The sequence below is a fragment of the Hetaerina americana genome, unplaced genomic scaffold, assembly GCF_022747635.1.
Source record: "Hetaerina americana unplaced genomic scaffold, ioHetAmer1.1.p SCAF_29, whole genome shotgun sequence".
NCBI classification, from domain to species: Eukaryota; Metazoa; Arthropoda; class Insecta; order Odonata; family Calopterygidae; genus Hetaerina; species Hetaerina americana.
In genome coordinates, this window is record NW_027286863.1 from 4020880 (window position 1) to 4040314 (window position 19435).

The window sequence follows — 19435 nt, forward strand, 5'->3', positions numbered from 1 at the left end:
CAAAATCCATCATCCTACTCTATATCAGGTCCCCCTTCATCTCTGAGTACTTTCTTCCTCCCTTCATCCCGTCCAACATCCCTATCCTGTTCCTTCACTTTCCTCGTTTGCCTAACATTCTCCCCTCTATTAAAGTCTTCAACATCCCACTGCCGGTCAATACCCCCTTCATCCAATTTTCCTGCCTCCATAGGATTTCTCCCAACAAACCCCTCTCTTCGCCCACCATACCAAGTACTTCCTCATTTGTTTTCTTAGTCGTTTGTGGTCGATGATAAACCACTTTACTCATTCCTGTTTTAATGCTCGTCTTAGTTTTCCTACTTCTAGAGAATCCCATCACTTTCATATTCCAGTGGTTAATCTTAATCCCATGCTCATTGAATTGCTCCATAAAACACTCAACAATCCCTGGCTCCATGAATACCTCTTGTTTGATCATCTACGAGCACAACTGACTTAATCGCCTTGCCACCCTCTTTTATTCCCTTCCCTTTCTATGTACTCCTTCCTATGCAACCCTTGTCATTTCCTCAGTATATATGCTGAAAGGCACCAGCTACAATGGGCAAAACTGTCTCACTCCTTTGCCTATCACTGCTTCTGATTCTCACTCTGTCACCCTTGCCAATACCATATGATCTGCACGCAGATTTCAAGAACAATGGAGCCACGCTTAACAAGCACTTCACATGGTGAGTAATTTGTACAACAAAAAATATATTTTTGTTAATGACTCACTTCACGGGTGACTTTTCACATGACAAGGAGATGGGAGATTTGCAGAATGATTGCGTGCCTGCTGCTTCGTTTTGTGTTTGGCACTCATTCCGTCAGCATCTAAGATTCACCAGTGATCATACATGTTTTTGAGTTCAGACATTCTTTGTCATTTTTTTAGCAAAGTTTAATAATATTTTTTGCATAATTTTAAAAATGTTCCCAAAGAAAAAGCCACAAGAAGACAGTCACAAGGAAAGAAAAATAACCACAGAAATGAAAAGTAAATCATTGAAAAGAGATAATGAGAAGTGAGCCAAGCTGATCTAGTGCACGCATATTGTAATGGCACACATTCTAGTGCATACGGTACGTCAATGATTTGCACCGTCCTCAAGGACATCTGTCCTCAAAATTATGGAATAGATGCTTCAAAAGGAGTGACAAGAATATCTACCCAACAGTTTGGTATTCTCATTGATGTTGAAAGGCTGTCTCTCATATGGATAAATGAAAAGCAATTGCAAGGCGACCCTATTCAAGAACATCATTTGTGAGAGGGCAACTGCGACTTCAGCAAACCTCTTTAAGAAGATTTAGATCATTAATGAAGAAGCTAGAATCATTAATAGACAAAGGAGAAGTATTTAAGGGGAGCCATGAGTGGTTCAAGAAGTTTAAGAGAAGAACTGGCTTGCCTATAAAACTCATGTCTATAGTGGTATGATTAATAAAATTTTTTTATGATCCAGAATGAATACTTATTTCATCATCTATTACTTTTGTTGCCTCATATGATACTTACCGCATTAATTTTCTTCATACTGAAATTATCACAATTACGTCCTTTCTTAAACTATGATTCAGATGATAATAGCCATGGACAATAATGGTATTAATTGAAATGAGGAGCTTAGGCTAGCAGACCAGCAAGGGATTGAAGTTATTATTTATCAAAAATGATTTTTTGAATGATTTAAGTACTGCTAATAAAAAATCACTCAATTTTTATTTCAATTTTTGTGCTAAAGTACCACTAACAATGAAACAATGGGAGCAAGTATACTTTTACATGAATGACCAATAATGAAGCCATGAATGCATGCCTGCCTTCCATGTAGATGTAGAATCTCCATCATCGAATAACAACTCCAAGAGTTTCTCTAGCTGAATCAGCTATCTTAGAATGAATTTCATTGACCTCATCTTGTGTTAATGTTCTTTCCATATGGCGATAAACAATTCTATAACAGTGACTCCTTTTTCCAGACTTTGGATTGGTATAATCATCCTTGAGAGACACCTGCGGAAAGGAAGTCATAACGTTAATAATTATGAATTGTCAATATTGAATTACAAACTTGCATAGGCACTCACTTTAAATAATAACTTTAATACTAACTGTGATATGTTTTTAGCTTCGAAGCATATATGTACAATCAGGTAAGGTAAAGTAAATTAAAAATTTTCTAATGTACACCTGGGCCTGGTGCAGTCAAAACCCATATCAGGTGGATGGGCTTTTAAATACCTGCATAACATCAACCTGGGTGAACAGGTATTTAGAAATCAGGTTCTTTATCCGAGTGCAAAGCCCATGGGTTTTATGACAACCAGGATTTGACTACCCAAGTTAATCTGGGACATAGGTCTTCACGACTCTGATATTGATGATTTCTGAGACGTTGTGTAGCCTGAGATACAAACATTCGTGATGATACAGCAGCTCCTCAGAGTCTTCAAATCAATAACTACCTATGTTTCTTCAACGGCACTTCCTTGAAAATATTTCCAAGGGAATGATGATTTAACAAATTTAAAATAGCAAATGCAAGGGCATTATCGCATGGTGATGATACTAATGTGAGTTACACCATGTATGTTACGACCAATGAAGTAATTTTAAAGTGGAACTTCACCATGGGGCACACACAATCAAGTGAAGAGGACAGTTTGCTGTAGTTCAGAAAGTTACAATTTGCATTTTCTAATGACTTGTTTCTGTAATTCCAACAAAAATGAATGAAAGGTTTCACTGCAATGCATAAACATTATTTGCTTTATACAATTTATGTATGTGCAATATTAAATGTGTAGGGTAGTGAAAATGAAAGACATAGGAGCAGAAACATTTTTCATCCTGTAGTAAATAAATGGGAGTGTACTGTGCTCAAACAGATAAATAAAAGATTTATAAAAAGAAAAACAATGTCAGGTTTAATACCAATCACCGAAAATAACCTGAAATGAAGCAATTTTAAATTGGAAATTGTCAACTATTTCACTACTGGTTATTACCTGTTCAACAATGTCACCACCTTCAGTCCTAACCAAGTCATAAAAGTCATTTGGATTGAAAGCTTCACCTTCTGGCAACCAGAAACTGATATCATTGGCACACTGTGGAAACACACTAACTGGCTGTAAAGAAGAAAAAATATGATAATATTGCAAAAAAAAACATTTAGCAGAAATTTGAAATGCACACTATTTAGGTAATATTACTCTTAGGGCATTACTGCCTCTCATTTCAGATAACAGTAAAATTGAGAATTGAAAAGTGATACTCAAACAAAGGAATCAAACAGCTGAAAGCTGTACTGCGCAGTGAAAGAAGCTGGGCTGAAGTAACTCTCGTATTTCAAAAGTAAATTAAAAACTTGTGCCCCAGTCATTGTTAGTATTTATGGAAGGCCACTAAAGGCACACATTTTAACTGATTACACAATCGCTTTGCTAAAAATATTATTTGTTATAGCATTATGTCACGTAACCCTGACTATATTCTACAAAATATAAACATAAAAAGATAAGAGCAATGGCACCTTGCATTTGCAATAAATTTCTTTGCGTAGTTTAATTATAAATAAATTTTTCACAATATGCCATCACTTCCAGAGGAAAATGCCTCAGAGGAACTTCCAATGGTGAAGTCCTAGTTATCATTAACTAAAGCTTAGTGCATTCTATTTGTATTCTCCTCACAAACTGATATAGAGGTGTCATAGATAGAAGGGGATTACCACCAAAGACAGTTTTTCATTATCCAATTGAATTGCTCCTAGAGAAACAAGGGCTAGCTTGCTTTCATGTCAACAATCATTCCTCCAACAAGCAAATCCATTTCTCACTCTATTTGCAAACATGTTAATTTACAGCTGTTTTTGCATTGCATTGGCAAGTTAGGGTAGCATAAGCAGAACCAAGAAAGGAATGAGAAGCAGGACTTAATTACAGGGTTTCCAGTTACAGTATTATTAGAACAAATTCATGATTTTAATTTCCACACAGAAGTTATAAATGTAATAATGGACGAATGGGCTGGAAGTAGCAATGCAAGTTGGCAGTGATTGAATTAGTCAGAAATGTGGATGATAACACTGCAAGTTAAACCAAACTTCTGATTGATTACTGCTGATTAACACTTTTATATGAATGACCCAACCAGCCAGAGGATTGCAGTAGAGACCTACCAAGTCCATTTAACAGGAATGATATTCACACAAATAATAATAATATGAAGTAAAGAGATTCTTAAAAGGTAAGAAGACTAAAGTAATTTATAAACTCAGGACAACTGAAATTAAAACACCACATTTTTGGTAAGTGGTATGGATGAAAATCATTGAAAACCAATGTAAGTGAGGAGAATACTGCTTTACCAGAAGAAGCGTTTAAAAAGATGAGGGAATTGATAGCTAAACATCAATAAAGATGTAAATAAAAGAGGTATAGGTATTTACATGGAGCATAACACTGCATAATTAAGAAATTTGGTCTGTAGGTTTGTGATGGTTAGAGGATTCAGAGATGTGGCTATGTAGAGAGATGAAGGATTGTGGAAAATAAGCTAAACGGAAAAGAAAGCCAATGCAGGACGAAGATGATAAGGAAAGGAAGGGTAAGAATGCTGGAGGGGAAAATTGAAGAAACGGATGAAGGAGAAGCATCAAGGTTTTGTGTAATGTTTAAGGCAGTGACAGAAAGAATGAAAATGTAATAATAATAATTTTATTTCCCTAATTGACAAGTACATAGTATGGTACAGAATATCATGCAATTATGCAATCGTATAGGGTACGTCAAGAGGCACAGTAACTGGATTTATAGCTAGAGAAAAGAAAAATAAAATAAAATTACACCTGCACACATAATTAAGAATTTACACAATGTAAAATTCAGAATTACCCAGAACTGAAGTAGTCGTTCATACTGTAAAAACATGTTTCATTTAAGTACATAAATAACTCATTTTTAAAAATACAGAGTGATTTCTCATTTTTTAAACTAATGGGAAGCCTGTTGAATATTTTGATGTACAGAGAACGAGGTCCCTTGGACATCATTGTCATGCTAGCAGTCACTACACACAGATGATTTCTTGTCCTAGTCCCATAGGTGTGTGCGCCATTATTTGATGGGAATACATGTTCTTTTTTACAAAAATTATCGAATTATACATAGAAACACTAGGGACTGTTAAGATGCCAAGGCTTTGAAAGAGAGGCCTGCAGTGGGCTCTATAGGGTTTATTGCACATGGACCTAAGCAATTTCTTTTGAATAGTAAATATTTTATTTAACTTAGTCGATGACCCACTTCCCCAGATTATGATACCGTATGATACAAGAGAATAAAATAGACCATAGTAGAGTGTTTTTAAAACATCTATACTAACAGTATGTTTCAGAATTGAAAGAAGATAGTACACAGAATTTAATTTTTTACTTAGATTTGTGATGTGCAGGTCCCATTTCAGGTATTTATCAAAATATATTCCCAAAAATTTATACTCGTTAATAATTTTACAGTTATTTGACATAGGCTGAGAAGTACTTTTATCAGAATGGCAGGTTTTTGCAGAGAAAATCATGGCCTGAGTTTTTGTTTCATTGAGAATTCCCATAGCACCTCATGCCCATGTCTTGAATAATGGTTTCACCTAGAGTCATAAAATCTTCAAAGGATTTCTGATACAGCACAAAGCTCACATCATCTGCAAATAAGACACAGTTACCGAGAGGATTTACACGTAATTTTTTGGGTAGATCATTTATATAAATGAGAAATAAAGTTGGACCCAACACTGACCCTTGAGGAACACCTTTTTCAACACCTAATGGTGAAGAGAGGAAGGTATTCCCATTCTTCTGGTCAGCTACCCTTTGTTGCCGATTTTTGAGGTATGTTCCCAACCATTGCTGCGCTTTGCCTCTAATACCCATTTGGTCACATTTGAACAATAGTTTATCATGCTCAACCATATCAAATGCTCTGGACAAGTCAAAGAATACACCCATTACTTTCTGCTTGGAGTTTATTTGTTGTATGATGGTGTCAACTACATTGAAAATTGCCTGCTCTGTTGACTTCCCTTTTCTGAATCCAAATTGTTTTGGGGATAGCAGGTTATTACCTCCAAGGAATTCTATTAGCCTTTTATTAAACACATACTCAAATATTTTTCCTAGCTAGGGGATTATAGATATGGGCCTATAATTTCCCACATCATTTTTTTCCCCTTTGTTTTTATAAATTGGTATTATCTTGGATACTTTGAGGGTATCAGGATATATGCCTTCTCTCAGACTCTGATTTACAAGTAAGAGTAAGGGACTTAAAATTTCATCTATACAATAATGAATTATTTTTTCTGATATACCATTGATATCAGTTGAGGCTTTCTTACCTACCTTGGTAATGTGTGAGCAAAGCTCTGAAATGCTGCATGGTTTAAGAAAAATAGACTTGTAAGACGTAGCAAAGGAGATATAGATATCATGAGGAGGATCTTGTACATTAACCATTGGTAGCTTTAAGAAGGAACTATTGAATTCATTTGTCAGTTTTATTGGATCCGCTGGTTTATTTTTATCATTCCTAAATTGGTCTGGTAACTCCACTACATTAGATCTAGAATTTTGTTTAATAATATGCCATGCCATTTTTGTGTTATTGGTTGCATTTAAGATTAGTTTATCATTATATTATTTCTTTGATTTCTCGTGGTTATTAACATCAGCAAATATGGAAAAAGAAAATATCATAATAAAAAAAATAACAGGAGTATGAACAAGATAAAATGATACTAATGAGACAAAAAACAACAATGCGTGCTTTAATAACATATAGAATTGCTTTGGGATAAGTCTACCTGTGAGGTTCATATATTGAGTATCGATAACATTTTTTCCAGGTGCATGAAGTGCTGACTTGAGACCATCACTTAAGTGTGCACATGATTTCAGATCATATTGGCATTGATAAGAAGGCAGTGCACACCATTATCACTTAAATTTGGTGATGTGAAAGATATGCACTAACCTCACCCCCAAGGTCAGAAATGAGAGGGGAGAATGTTAGGCAAACGAGGAAAGGGCAGGAATAGGACAGGGATGTGGGACGGGAAGAAGGGAGGAAGGAAGTACACAGAGATGAATTGATGTGGAGCAGGTTGCTGGATTGTTTTGTTAGGAGTCACAAAATATTTATGTGGTAGTTATATCCATTCAAAGCCTACCTTAACTGGTAGATTACTCATTAATAATAATTAATATTGACATTAATATCTAATAGATCAAAAAAATAAATAGTGTACTCTGTCCCCACAATCAGAAACTAGGAGCCAATAGCTTAGTGTTCGATACTTGGAAAGCTGTCCATTCCCAACGTCAACCCATAGCCAGCCATAAAAGCAGTTATGCTATCATCATTTTTTCAAACTAAGACATTGAGAATGATTTTACTACATTTTTAATAAATGAGCCCACTCTTAAACTTCAAATAGAGAAGCAAAATGGATAATATTAGGAGAGTGAAGAAGGAGAAAAATATGCATATTGTCCGTCCAAAATGTTACCCCTGAACAGCAGACTATCCATGATAATAATAACAATGAATTAATATCAGCATACTTAGCATGACTCCACCTTCAATCTTTTGGTGCCCTTCGTGTGAAATGACTTTATTTCCAAACAGGCCCATGATTATCCACGTAAACCTTTATTAAATTACCTTATATTTGCTGATGCTTCCTTCCTTAAACTGGGACAAAAATCCCGAGTCCGTGCTCCAAAAAAGTCTTATATCTGGTATGTTGAACAGTGGCATGGCTAAACGCTCCAATCCTAAGCCAAACGCCCAACCAATGCGATCACCAGCACCAGCTGAGAGAGGGATGAATACGCTTAAGATGAGCTTATGAAGATGAGCCTATTTTAATAAATCTTTGAAAATGCTTCATTTTTAATTTCCATTTCCTTTAGGTTACTCTAGGCAAAGGTGCAATTTTGAAAGAAGTTACTACCCTCGTAAAACAAAATTGTTTCTTGGCACTATAGTCCTTAGTGCAGTGACATTATTCATCATGAAATGACAACCATGGCGGCAGAATCTCAATTTACAAAAAGCTGCAATGTCGAGAAGCGACTTGTCTTACAAAGAGAGCTGCTCAGTTAGTTTTGTGACCCAATATTTTTTTTTATTTTACAAAAATTTAAATCTAAACTCATTGCACAAAAATATGATAATACATATAATAATTATATCTACTCAATTTAGCTGGTAAGAGAAAAATGCTTCAAGAAATGCGTATATACTGCAATGTCCCAACAATGAATTATTAACTCAATATCCTAAAGTTATTAAGCAATATAAATATTTTTCAACCGTCCACCCAAATTTGGGTTTCTTTCTCCAAATCAACTCAACTGAAATGCAGCAGCACCCGAGCTAAAGCATGCATTCATATGAATAGTGCTACAGAAATTGAAAAACAAACAGCAGTTTAATCACAACAGTGTACTTGTATAAAAGGAGACGAAATAAGCTGAAATTATATTTAATTGGAACAACCTTTGATATTAATCCATTATATAAGGCTTCTTCTGAACATAAAAATGCTTATTATCATTTTGTCATTTCTGCTTCTGTAGCTAATTTTGTTAGTCCTCTAAAGTTTAGTTTTTAATGTTCTTAAAGTAAGGGTTATTAATTTTCACATCCTTAGCAAGAGGATAAACAGATTTTCAATACACATATACTGAATAAATTTTAGAAGAGAAATTTCAAATATAAAAATGAATGTGAAGACAATTTCTATGCTTTTCAAAGTTTAAGAAGTGAATTGGTTGTCTTTCCCAAAGACTCAGAAAACAAGGACATTAATTTGAAGGTACACTTTGATTCAAGAACATCTGATTCGGGAACATTTTTGGAATAGTATAACAAATCTACCCAGATGCTAGCAAACATCTCAGATTTGGTTACACTGGTCCAAAAGTTAATGCTAAAACTAGTATTGAACCACGATACACTTGAAACACTCAAGGCCAGGAGAGGATATCAACCCAGACTGCATTTTAGAATTTCAAATGCTTCATTTACTATATTAGGAACCATTATTCTTTGATGCTGCTATAGAAATGTTTTCAAGAATTAATAGAATAATAATACAAGTAATAAATATTACTTATTGTCATGGAGTGAATGGGAATCAATACCTACTCCAAATATTTTACTCGATTAGACATATTTTCATTCCCATTTTGACTACACACAAAATTTTGATATTTTACACTAAATATGATTCATGAATATTTTCTTATTGAAAAGAAGCACTTTTCAACCAAATATAGACAAAAACATAAACAAACTCAAATGCACGTTTTCTTCAACAAAACATAGCTGTACAAGGATGCTGTCTTACCTTCCTTCAAAATACTTTGTTCTATTATCCCACAGCCAAGCACTTCAAGCCACTCTCCATTGAATTCAATTTCCAATTCCCACGACGGATGAGTAAAGGGGAAGTATGTCTCCGTCCACCGATGTGCAATCCCTGGTGAGTACAATCACGGCATGGTCAAATGTTGAATCAACCAATTGCATCAACCTCGTGAAATTGAACTCCTACCACAACGAGATGGTGCTGAGCTTGGTGACGAGGAGAAAAAGTAAGTAATTGTGAATGCATATGGTTGCAATAAAAAGAGACATGAATCAATCAAGCCACAGATAAAATAAATGATGTGGGAGCTAATAATAGTACTTGCTGGTTCATATGGTGACTACCACTTACTAAGTTGGATTCTTCTCTCAATCTTAAAATACAAGGACAGGAAATTGAGAATATCCGATGCAATATAACGCCTCCTGGGTAGTTTACAAAAGGTAAGAGGGCAACATGGGATTTAAGCAAAAACATTATTGGGGTTGCAACACTGATACGGGCATCAGCCAATAAAAGGATGCTGATTAGTACCATGAATTCAATGGCATTTGCTCCCCAAAATTTCCTAATTATTCACAATAAGTAACATATTAACTTAATAAACATTATGATAGGAATCATAATAAGTAATGACTCCGTAGATGAGTTTTCAAGAGCCAATGATGGATAAACAGTGGCCATTGAAAGCCAGCCAAAGAAATTATACCTCCGTTTCGTCAAGATTAATTAAACATTATAAAAAATGTTTTCCCAAATTGAACTTATTGTTTTAAATTAATATTTGGAAAATTTTATAAACTATATTCAAAGTGCGCTAGTTGCATGTTTCCTGCATAAACTCACCTTTATATAAACCTATCTCTATATCACAGGATTATGACCACAGGTAGATAAGATTAAGCAGATTTACATCTTGAATTTTCTGTCATAGCATACACTTAGGCAAATAGGTGATCAAGACTTTAAATTAAATTCTCAAACACTACATCATCATTGTTTAATTCTATTTAGCAAATATGGTATACCTTCCCTGGAAATATTAGCGCAGAAATTTCTTTCTTATAAACAAAGAGGAGTTGCAAAAAAACATTAACAAATATTCTTTCAATATCTGATAATTATCATTAACTTTTCTTTGGATGAAATGTCATGAATTGCATGATTCAAAATGTGATTTCATAAATGAGCAAAAGCAAATGGCCCATTTTCCTGTTTTTTTAATTATGGTAGAATCTCAAATATTAGATCGTCATGAAAATTTGTAATTTCTAAGGAAAGCCAATTATTTTGTGAGAATCAAATTAAAGATGTAAAAAGAGAATTATTTACCCCAAAACATATTCTTCCAGTTTTTTCACATTGCTAATATTGTAAAACCATAATTACGTATAACAGGTTTTCAATTTTAATTGCCCTCCTAAATATTCATCTGGTCCTGAATTTCAACTTGAGAGAAGAAGAGAAGACTGCTTGATATACATCATAGCAAAAATGAAATCCAAAATAATATATCAAGGTACATATAAGATGATTTAAAAATTATATTTGCTCAATAAACAATGGAATGAGAATAATTGGCTATAAATACCAATTGCTATGCATTATTACCAGCTATATACGAGTAATAATTACTCTCTTCCTCTAACGTCCTTTCTCACTTCATTTTCATATTTTTTATGAAGCTAGGAAAAGAAAAGCTGAATACCTAAGCAAATAACAAAATATAACAAGGGAGGATGAACAAAAATGAAAAGCATCACTTGTATGGTTTCATATTTTGATGCAAAATTTTATCTACCAATTATGTAGGAACATTTTTAATGCCTTGTAAACAATACTTAGTTAAAACCTACATCAAAATTAAATGAGACTACTTTCTAACCAGCATCAAATATCTTACATCAAACGTATTAAGTGATTATTATTTTATTAAGGTCTTAAACACAATATTCAACCCGGGAAAGAGCTTACTAGATACTAAGTCCAATGGTGAGTGAAAATTATGGCTTATCAACAGATTCTTCCCATCATTTCATTGCCAATTATCTGACACCCCATCACAAACACTTGTGGCAGCTTGTGCCGTGTTTCTTTGAGGAGAAGAGGAGGAGGACCAGGTTGAGAGAAGACAAATTCAGCTGATACTCGGCCACCTTGTACTCTTGACTCCACACTCACAGATATATATTCCATTAGAAATAGATGGCTTAATGTTTGAGGGAAAAATGCATTCACTTGATCCAAAAAATTAATGGCAGGCATTTTGACAGATTAAAAATTCACTTTATTTTCTGGTGATGCTTTGATATGATCAATCCTGCCATAATTTGAAATTTTTCATCAATTCCAAGGTAATTTAGGCATCAAATGTTTTCCCCATTAAAGGATTGCTTCTAAAATTTTCAATTTAATTCTTTCAATCTACAGTAATTTGATTAATATAATAGAAACTCAATTTTGTTGTAAAATGTAAACATTTTCCTTTCATTCTCATACCCACTGGACTTGTAAATATCATCATATAGAGTAAACATTAATGTATTAGACAAAAAATAGCAATCAATTATTAATTACAGATTAAGGAAAATCAATCTTGTCCATTACAATATACGCTTCATCTTGGAAAATAATCAACTCTAATGCACTCTTTGGATCATTTCACCAATGCACCAACGAGGTAATATTATTTTTTTCTGTTGCGTTAAATACTTCTTTTAGTGTTTTCACAGTGGAGTGTTACTGTTGTGTAAACACCAAAATATTGCCAGCAGAATGGACATGACTAAAATTTACGTGTTTACGAGACAACTCTGCATCAACATCTACATACATTCCATCCAAGGGTTCCATTTGCCTGGTTTGCTTCATGCTATCACCACGTGATTGTATACAATTGATTGAAAGCACTGATTTTTTCAGAGTGAAAATTACAAGTAGCTAGAGAAAAAAAAATTTTAAGAAGTGCTCTCAATGTAAAAATAAGTGTTTTGTGGACATAAGCACAGTCATCAACTCAGCACACAGTTGCGCAATCCTCAGTGCACATTGGGTCCACCACTCCTTTCCACTTGGCTGAGTTTTTAAATGAAACAATATATTAATATCACATTACAATTTACTTTTTTGCAGTAACATAAAAAAAGTATTCTGTTCAGCAATTAAATCACAAGGGTCTGTTTCTAATTTTTTGTCCGTAATTATGCAAGAGGGCTGCTCAATAATGAGTGATCATGAATTTTTTATTTGCATGACTTATCGTGCAAAATTCAATATTATGTTAAATTATCAACTCAATGGAACACAGAAAAAGATTCATTGAGTTGATTGCAGTATTGCATCTGCACCAACCACTGCAAGTTGAAACATTTTCAGCTCACCTATGCCTGCTTCTGATGATTAAAAACTATTTCCACAAATTTGTTTTTCTTCACATTGAGCAGTGGCAGCAGATGTTAGGAGAGGCAACCAACAACCAGCCCCATTTGGGAGGAACATGAAAGAGTCACACAAGGCTAGGTCTAGATTGGAGGGAGAGTGACAAACACACTTCACATTGATTTTCAGCCGATGTTAGGTATTGACATTCACAACACGTGGCTGTGCAATGCATAGCGCCAATATATTGTAAGGCACCACAGGCAATTTTTCTGTTGCCACCACGTGGATGGCACCCAATGAAAAGTAATATTTCTGATGGTGTTCTTAACATTAACTGGTGGTCATTTCTCACAATGGCAGCAGCTGTGCTCATTTTTACTTCCATCAGAGCAATCAGTTGAGCTCCAGATTCACATTCCTTCAAAACTGGGTCTCTCCTCTTCAAACATTTAAAACCATCTTCTAGCTGTGCACTATGGAACAGCAGTCTCCTATCTCATTAGTCTTCTGGAGTATTTTGTAGGCCTCCAATGATGATTTGTTCAGGAATGGCAACACTTCAATGCGGAATCACATGATACCGTCAGTGTTGCTGAGGGCAAACTGAACGTTTCAAACTCAAATGGGGGTTTTTCCACCAGGTCAGGATGTCAGCTGCTAACCTTTCGATGAAAGATTCCACCACCATCCTCAGGGTTGATACTAGGTCGTCATTTCTGCAGTCCTCGCGTATCCAGATATATGTTAAGTACACATTAAGCTCTCAATTTAACATACAATACAATTATTGCACAATAAATTTTAAGAATAAAAGTTTATGATCATTCTGTATTGAACAGCCCTTGTCTGCACACACGTGTGTGTCTAAATATATTTCAGTGATTCCAATGAAAGAATTTCATAAATATTTCTAATGCAGCCTCCAAACTCTGTTTTGTGAACTTTAGTGAGAAAAAGGTTGTCCATTACTGCCCAAGCTAATTTGAAGTGAAAACACAGAGGGAAATTCAAGACAAAGAATTAAAATAGAGGAAGGTTTTTTAAAATCCTTCAGTGGAAAAAAAAGTGTAGGAACAAAAATTTATCATTCATCAGATGTAAAATGAAATTATGCCATAATTGATAGTAATAAAGCTTCACCACGAAATTAAAAAAAAAAATATTTGGTTAATTTCCGAGATTAGGGAATTAGGAAGAATAAGATTCCCAAGTTAGAGGCAAATTTGTCTCCCCATTGTCTCGTCCTGTTCCTTTTGGGGAAATACCAGCTGACAGATGAAGAACAAATGAAAATTAAGAAATATGTTCATTATTTACCCAGTCCAAATAATTGCAGACTCAAACCCATTAAACAGGACTTGAGGTCCATTTCCACAAGCTTGGCAGCTGCCTCACAGTGACTCTCCTGGCAATCATGGGTCCTCTTCCCAGCATCAAACAGTTTCAACCCTTTGTCCATGCCATCTTCTCCACAAAGCTGTGAAGTATCTTATGAATAAATATCTCATAAAATTACAATGCAACAATTTCACAGTGTAAAAATCATTTGCCTGTCCTGGGACCGTAGTTACGCTACCGATGCTACCATCCTCTTACACTCCTCGTCCTCCAAGATTTAGTGGATGGCTTAGGTAGTAAGTAGATTTTTTTTAAACCATTAATAGATGAAATACATTTGATTGAGTTCCATTCATACCATAATTCAAGATGGAACTCACTTAAAAATTTTATGTCAAAAAATTACACAAGACCTCCAAAATTGACACAATCTCATCAACACATCCAGGCAATCAAGAGTGGCATAAATAAATGCTGGAAGATAATTTGTCACACAAAGTAGCAAGGTGACAGCCCAAAGACAAGTTAAACATTTCTTTTTACAATCTACAGGTATTATGCAAACTATTTGTTAAATGCAAAGACTGAACTGACCATACTCTTCGATTTGGGGTTTACAGAGTGAAACACAATGATTGAGGCATGAGCTAAATTGGGTGAATTGGACAGAATTTCATGATTAAAGAACATAATTGAACATAGAACACAAGTATGTACTGGGAATATAGAATTTATCCCTTTCAGAAAAAAACTCCTCAAAACATCTCAATGCAACTCAGTGCTGGAGATTCAGCATTGTGAGAAGAAAGACCCAAGATTAGACAAGAGTTTTAAATTAATGTACATTGCATATTGCCCTCTCCCTTTTTCCATCCCCTCATTCCTCCCCTATAATGCAATCACAGCAAGGACGGTTACGAAGGTATTGGCACACCTGAAGATAGCTAAGTTGAAGCACAGTGTAATGAAGTTGTTTAAAAATGGGTGAGGGTAAGCGTGTTTCTCATTCAAAAATATTCATTTGCCACAAGGAAAATTCAAATAAAATAGAAACCTTTAATTGGTACCTCAAAATAGAAAACGAACTCAGGAGCTGGAGGAAACAAAATACCAAGCGAGTCAGTGGAATCAGTCACCACTCCTGATCACACTGTCAAAACAACACAACCACATATCATAAATGTTATTCCTTAATATCGTGTGAAAATCACAGTGAAGTGTGTTCTTATTATCATGTCAGACAAAGAGAGATAAAATGCATTTCTGCGCACCAGGAGAACCAAAAGAATAAAGATCTGTGTGTATTCAAGTAAGTATAAAAAATACTATTTACCACAAATAGATGACTATCTAATTCAAGACTACTCATAGAATAGAGCCTAGGTTTTAGGGCGCTCTGAAAACAGATAATGGTGCTACATTAGGGTTGTCAAAACAATGTGACGGCAGGCAAGTAGAGTGGGCTACAGTGGGACATGGTACGATTTTTAAAATAAGTATTTGTACATAGAATCACTGAAAAGTTTTCTCAACTCTATACACGTGACCTTTGGCACAAATATGGTAATGTCTCAACTTGGGTCCCGAGGATATCACGATACCATTGTGATACCCTTGGGTGGCAATAGCATTTCTGGGTTACATTGAAACCATTTGTGAGGACAGTACACTTGAGAATGAACCGGGCCAGGAAGAAACCAAGTTTAAAAATTTAGGGAGAATGACATTATTTTCACGGTGATAGTCATTTCTCTCAAGTATCTCAAGGCATTAAAGAAAAAATCATGGAAAAATTAGTTATTTAAATTCCCAATCTAATGCCTGAAGTTCAATAAATCTAAGTTTCTAAATTCTGTGAATGGTAGGCATTATTTTCAGACCCATCAAGTCCAGGTCGTTAGGATTAAAATATTAGTGAAATCTATGAGCAACATACCTCAGATTGAGAAAAAAGTTTCACTGCATCAATTTGGTGAAAAATCGGAAAATGAGATGCATCCACTTCATCTCTACGGTAAACATCCCCAACCATTAAAAAGCAGTCCAATCCTGATTTTATTAAATCTGCCTGGTGAGCAGTCATGTGAGCACGAAGGAGATTTTCCTTGTTGAGATAATAACAATCACTTTTTTGACGACTTGGATGATCTGAGCCAATGAGGAGACTATCGAAGTTCTGTTTTGTAGAGACTACAGGATCTAGGTTCTCATGAACTGAGAAAATGGGTGTTCCACGATGCCCTTGGTAATTACTATAAAAGTACCTAAAATAAAAAAAATATTTTCAAACTCAAATTGAATGAAAATATGAATTTATATTCTCTAATCACCTCTCTCCGTAATACACTTCCCTTGCATGCCCTATAAATAACAAATATTTTTATCAAATTTAAAATATGGTATTTAACAGTTTTATGATAAAGATATAACTTCCAATAAGGATGTAATAGAAGGTGTAAATGCTTAAATATTATCATTTCTATCCACAGGCATGAAAGCTAAAATAGTTTAGCATACCCCAAACTATTTTTAAGATATCAGCATAAACAGTCGTTGAACAACTCACACGGCCTTTGATCTGGAACGCAAATAAAATTATTCAACTATCAAAAACTATAAATTATCATATGCCTCAAATAAACCTACACCTAACAGGTAGACTAAATTTTGCATAACAGTAACAATCACTTGGGGGAGTTCCTAGTTGATTGATGCCATTTTAAATGGTTATTTCGTTTTAAAAATTAAATATTTTAGTTTTTACTTATTTAAAATAACATAGAATTTTCACCAATTAATAAAGAAGATACTGAACGTACTCCTTTCTCTTTAAATGATATTTTTACACTTCCTTGGATTTGATATTCTACCAATGTCGTTTAATCAGTAGCATATTGCTGACACATATTATCTGCATTGCCAATTTGTGCAAGCCCAGGCCTTCAAAATAAAAAAGTTCTTACCCTACGATTTTATGTCTTAGGATTGAAAGAGGGTGGTGTTTCTGTAAATAAATATTTCGGCCCAAATATTTCAAAATCCGAGGGGTAACGTTGGTCCAATCATCTTCAATGAAGCTCTTTCCTCGCAGTTCTAACACTTCACTTCTTTTGACAGCACTACAGCTTTCAGTCCTCGGTTGCCCTTCTGTTTTGCTTGAAGCAGATTTAAGAACAGAATGGTAGGAAACAAATCTTCGACAAGTTAGGTATTTCATCTCGATGAAATGACAGTGATTTCGAAACTTCAGGCAAAGACTGTCTGTTCTTCACCAAATTGACAAAACTTCAAATTGTCATCATCTTACATGGTCATTTTAATATTTATCAATATAACATCATGAACAAATAAATAATATTCTGCAATGTTTTATACGTTGCAGAAATATACATCGACGTTGGCAGCAATTATAATAGCGCCTCTTTGATCAGTTCGTACCAACCATTTTTTACTGAAAAATTCATTCCCTATTACTGTACTTATAAACTGACTAATCCGCCTTAGGCTGTATCGGCATGCGCATTTCGATATGCTTTGTTTGGAAAGAAAATGTGTTTATATCGCGCATGCCGTTCAAAACAATATCAAGGCCTAGAACACGAAGCAACGAAGAGTTTTAAAAGTTGTGATATACTGTAATTTTATCTGAAGACATGACTTCTAGAAACAGCATATTAGCATTATACAAAACTATGCTCCGAGAAAGTGAGAAGTTCAGTTCCTATAATTTCAGGTGAGCGATATAAAGTCTAATTAGATTTCAAAGGTCTAGAATGTTCCTATTTAATGTTTTGGCCTAAGGATTTTGACATCTGCATGTTGGAACTACATATACGACACTCAATATATTCTAGGAAGTATGCTATTCGGCGGACAAGGGATGCCTTCCGGGAAAACAAGACCTTAACTGACTCAGAAGAAATTCGAAAGCAGATGGAGTACGCAAAGAAAAATCTAGAAATTATTAAAAGACAGGTGAGAGTTAATTTTGATATGAAAGTGATATTTATTAAGATATTCTATTATCAGCGGGTAGTTTTGAGAAAACTACGCCTAAGCTAGCAAAATAATACCTGATTTTGATAATTTATGTTAACAATGTCATTTTTCTTCTTGTAGGTGACCGTTGGATCATTGTATTCCACTGAAAAACTCATAATTGAGTGTGATACCTGCAAAACAGTATAATGGATGACTCTTTGCTAATTTACACGGGTTCCGAATCGTTGAGTGTATTTTATTTATTGTTATTATTTTTCAATTGAGTAATGCTGTAGATTGTATCAAATTTAAATGAGGATGTAATTAATTATATCTTTGTTAATGTATGTGGGAAATGTGTAGTGAGGCATGTGCAACATTTTTGTTTGTTGTAGAGTTACGTGAAGGCCATTTGGACTTGAAGTAAATGGCTCCAATCGACAGTTATTAAATGTAGTTGAACATATCTATATTGTAATGACTTGTAATTATTGAAAAAATAATACGATTATATTTTTAAATGAATTATTATTTCGACTTACACGATATCCATATTTATTTATCATTTGCCATGGTCGTATTAAAAAGGCCAAAGGAGAATTAATAAATCCATTCATTCTCTCTTCATCCAAGGATTATTGCGGTAGGATGAACTTCGTGTCAAAGATATCAATTGATGCCTTTTGGTGCAGAGGTCTTCAGTTCGTGATAGAGGATTCAAACGTCAGTATTCAGCAATATGTCATCCATGAGCCTATGAAAACGCTAAGTTCAGGGTAGTGCCTCATGGTTCTCGGAGATTGTTGGCTAACTATGGGATGTAGTTAGTTAATGCGATCTTATGCAATGATCGCGTAATGAATTAGGTGTCAGGTATTCTGAAAAAAGGTCGTGGCAGAAATTTTTGTGCCACCATAAAATTGTTAAGGTTGGGTCTTGCTTAGTAGCACGGTTACTGGAGGAATTTCAAGATCTCTTGTTAGTTAGACTTGGCCTGGCCAAGAATGGTACCATCACCAACTCTTTTGTTTATTACCCCGTGGATAACTTTGACTTCATAGTTTCACCAAAAATGGGCATTATATTCTTTACCCCATTTACTCTTTTTCAGGGAAGCATAAGATTGTTCATAATCATTAAGTGATTACTACATTTCTTCCTCGATTGAGCATTTGAGTTTTGAAGCATTATTATATCATTTTCGTTTTTTGCAAAATTAGGAGGAGAGTATGTCGCTATAAATATGCAATTACAATATGACACTATTTTCATTGTATTTGCACTATG

The 19435-nt window shown here is 34.6% G+C and overlaps 2 protein-coding genes across 2 annotated transcripts; one reads left to right on the forward strand and one right to left on the reverse strand.

Moving 5' to 3' along the window:
- Positions 1 to 1710: 1710 nt before the first annotated feature.
- Positions 1711 to 17687, reverse strand: PheRS-m (Phenylalanyl-tRNA synthetase, mitochondrial). Its single transcript, XM_071586998.1, has 7 exons — positions 17131 to 17687; positions 16104 to 16431; positions 14147 to 14306; positions 9428 to 9559; positions 7735 to 7886; positions 3019 to 3141; positions 1711 to 2023 (listed from the first exon to the last, which is right to left on the reverse strand). Exons 1-7 carry the CDS (start codon positions 17382 to 17384, stop codon positions 1856 to 1858), a joined length of 1317 nt encoding a protein of 438 aa, XP_071443099.1. The 5' UTR covers positions 17385 to 17687; the 3' UTR covers positions 1711 to 1855.
- Positions 17688 to 17713: 26 nt separating this feature from the next.
- bcn92 (LYR motif-containing protein bcn92) lies at positions 17714 to 18669 on the forward strand. The gene is made up of 3 exons (XM_071586999.1): positions 17714 to 17900; positions 18022 to 18142; positions 18287 to 18669. Exons 1-3 carry the CDS (start codon positions 17821 to 17823, stop codon positions 18353 to 18355), a joined length of 270 nt encoding a protein of 89 aa, XP_071443100.1. The 5' UTR covers positions 17714 to 17820; the 3' UTR covers positions 18356 to 18669.
- Positions 18670 to 19435: the final 766 nt, after the last annotated feature.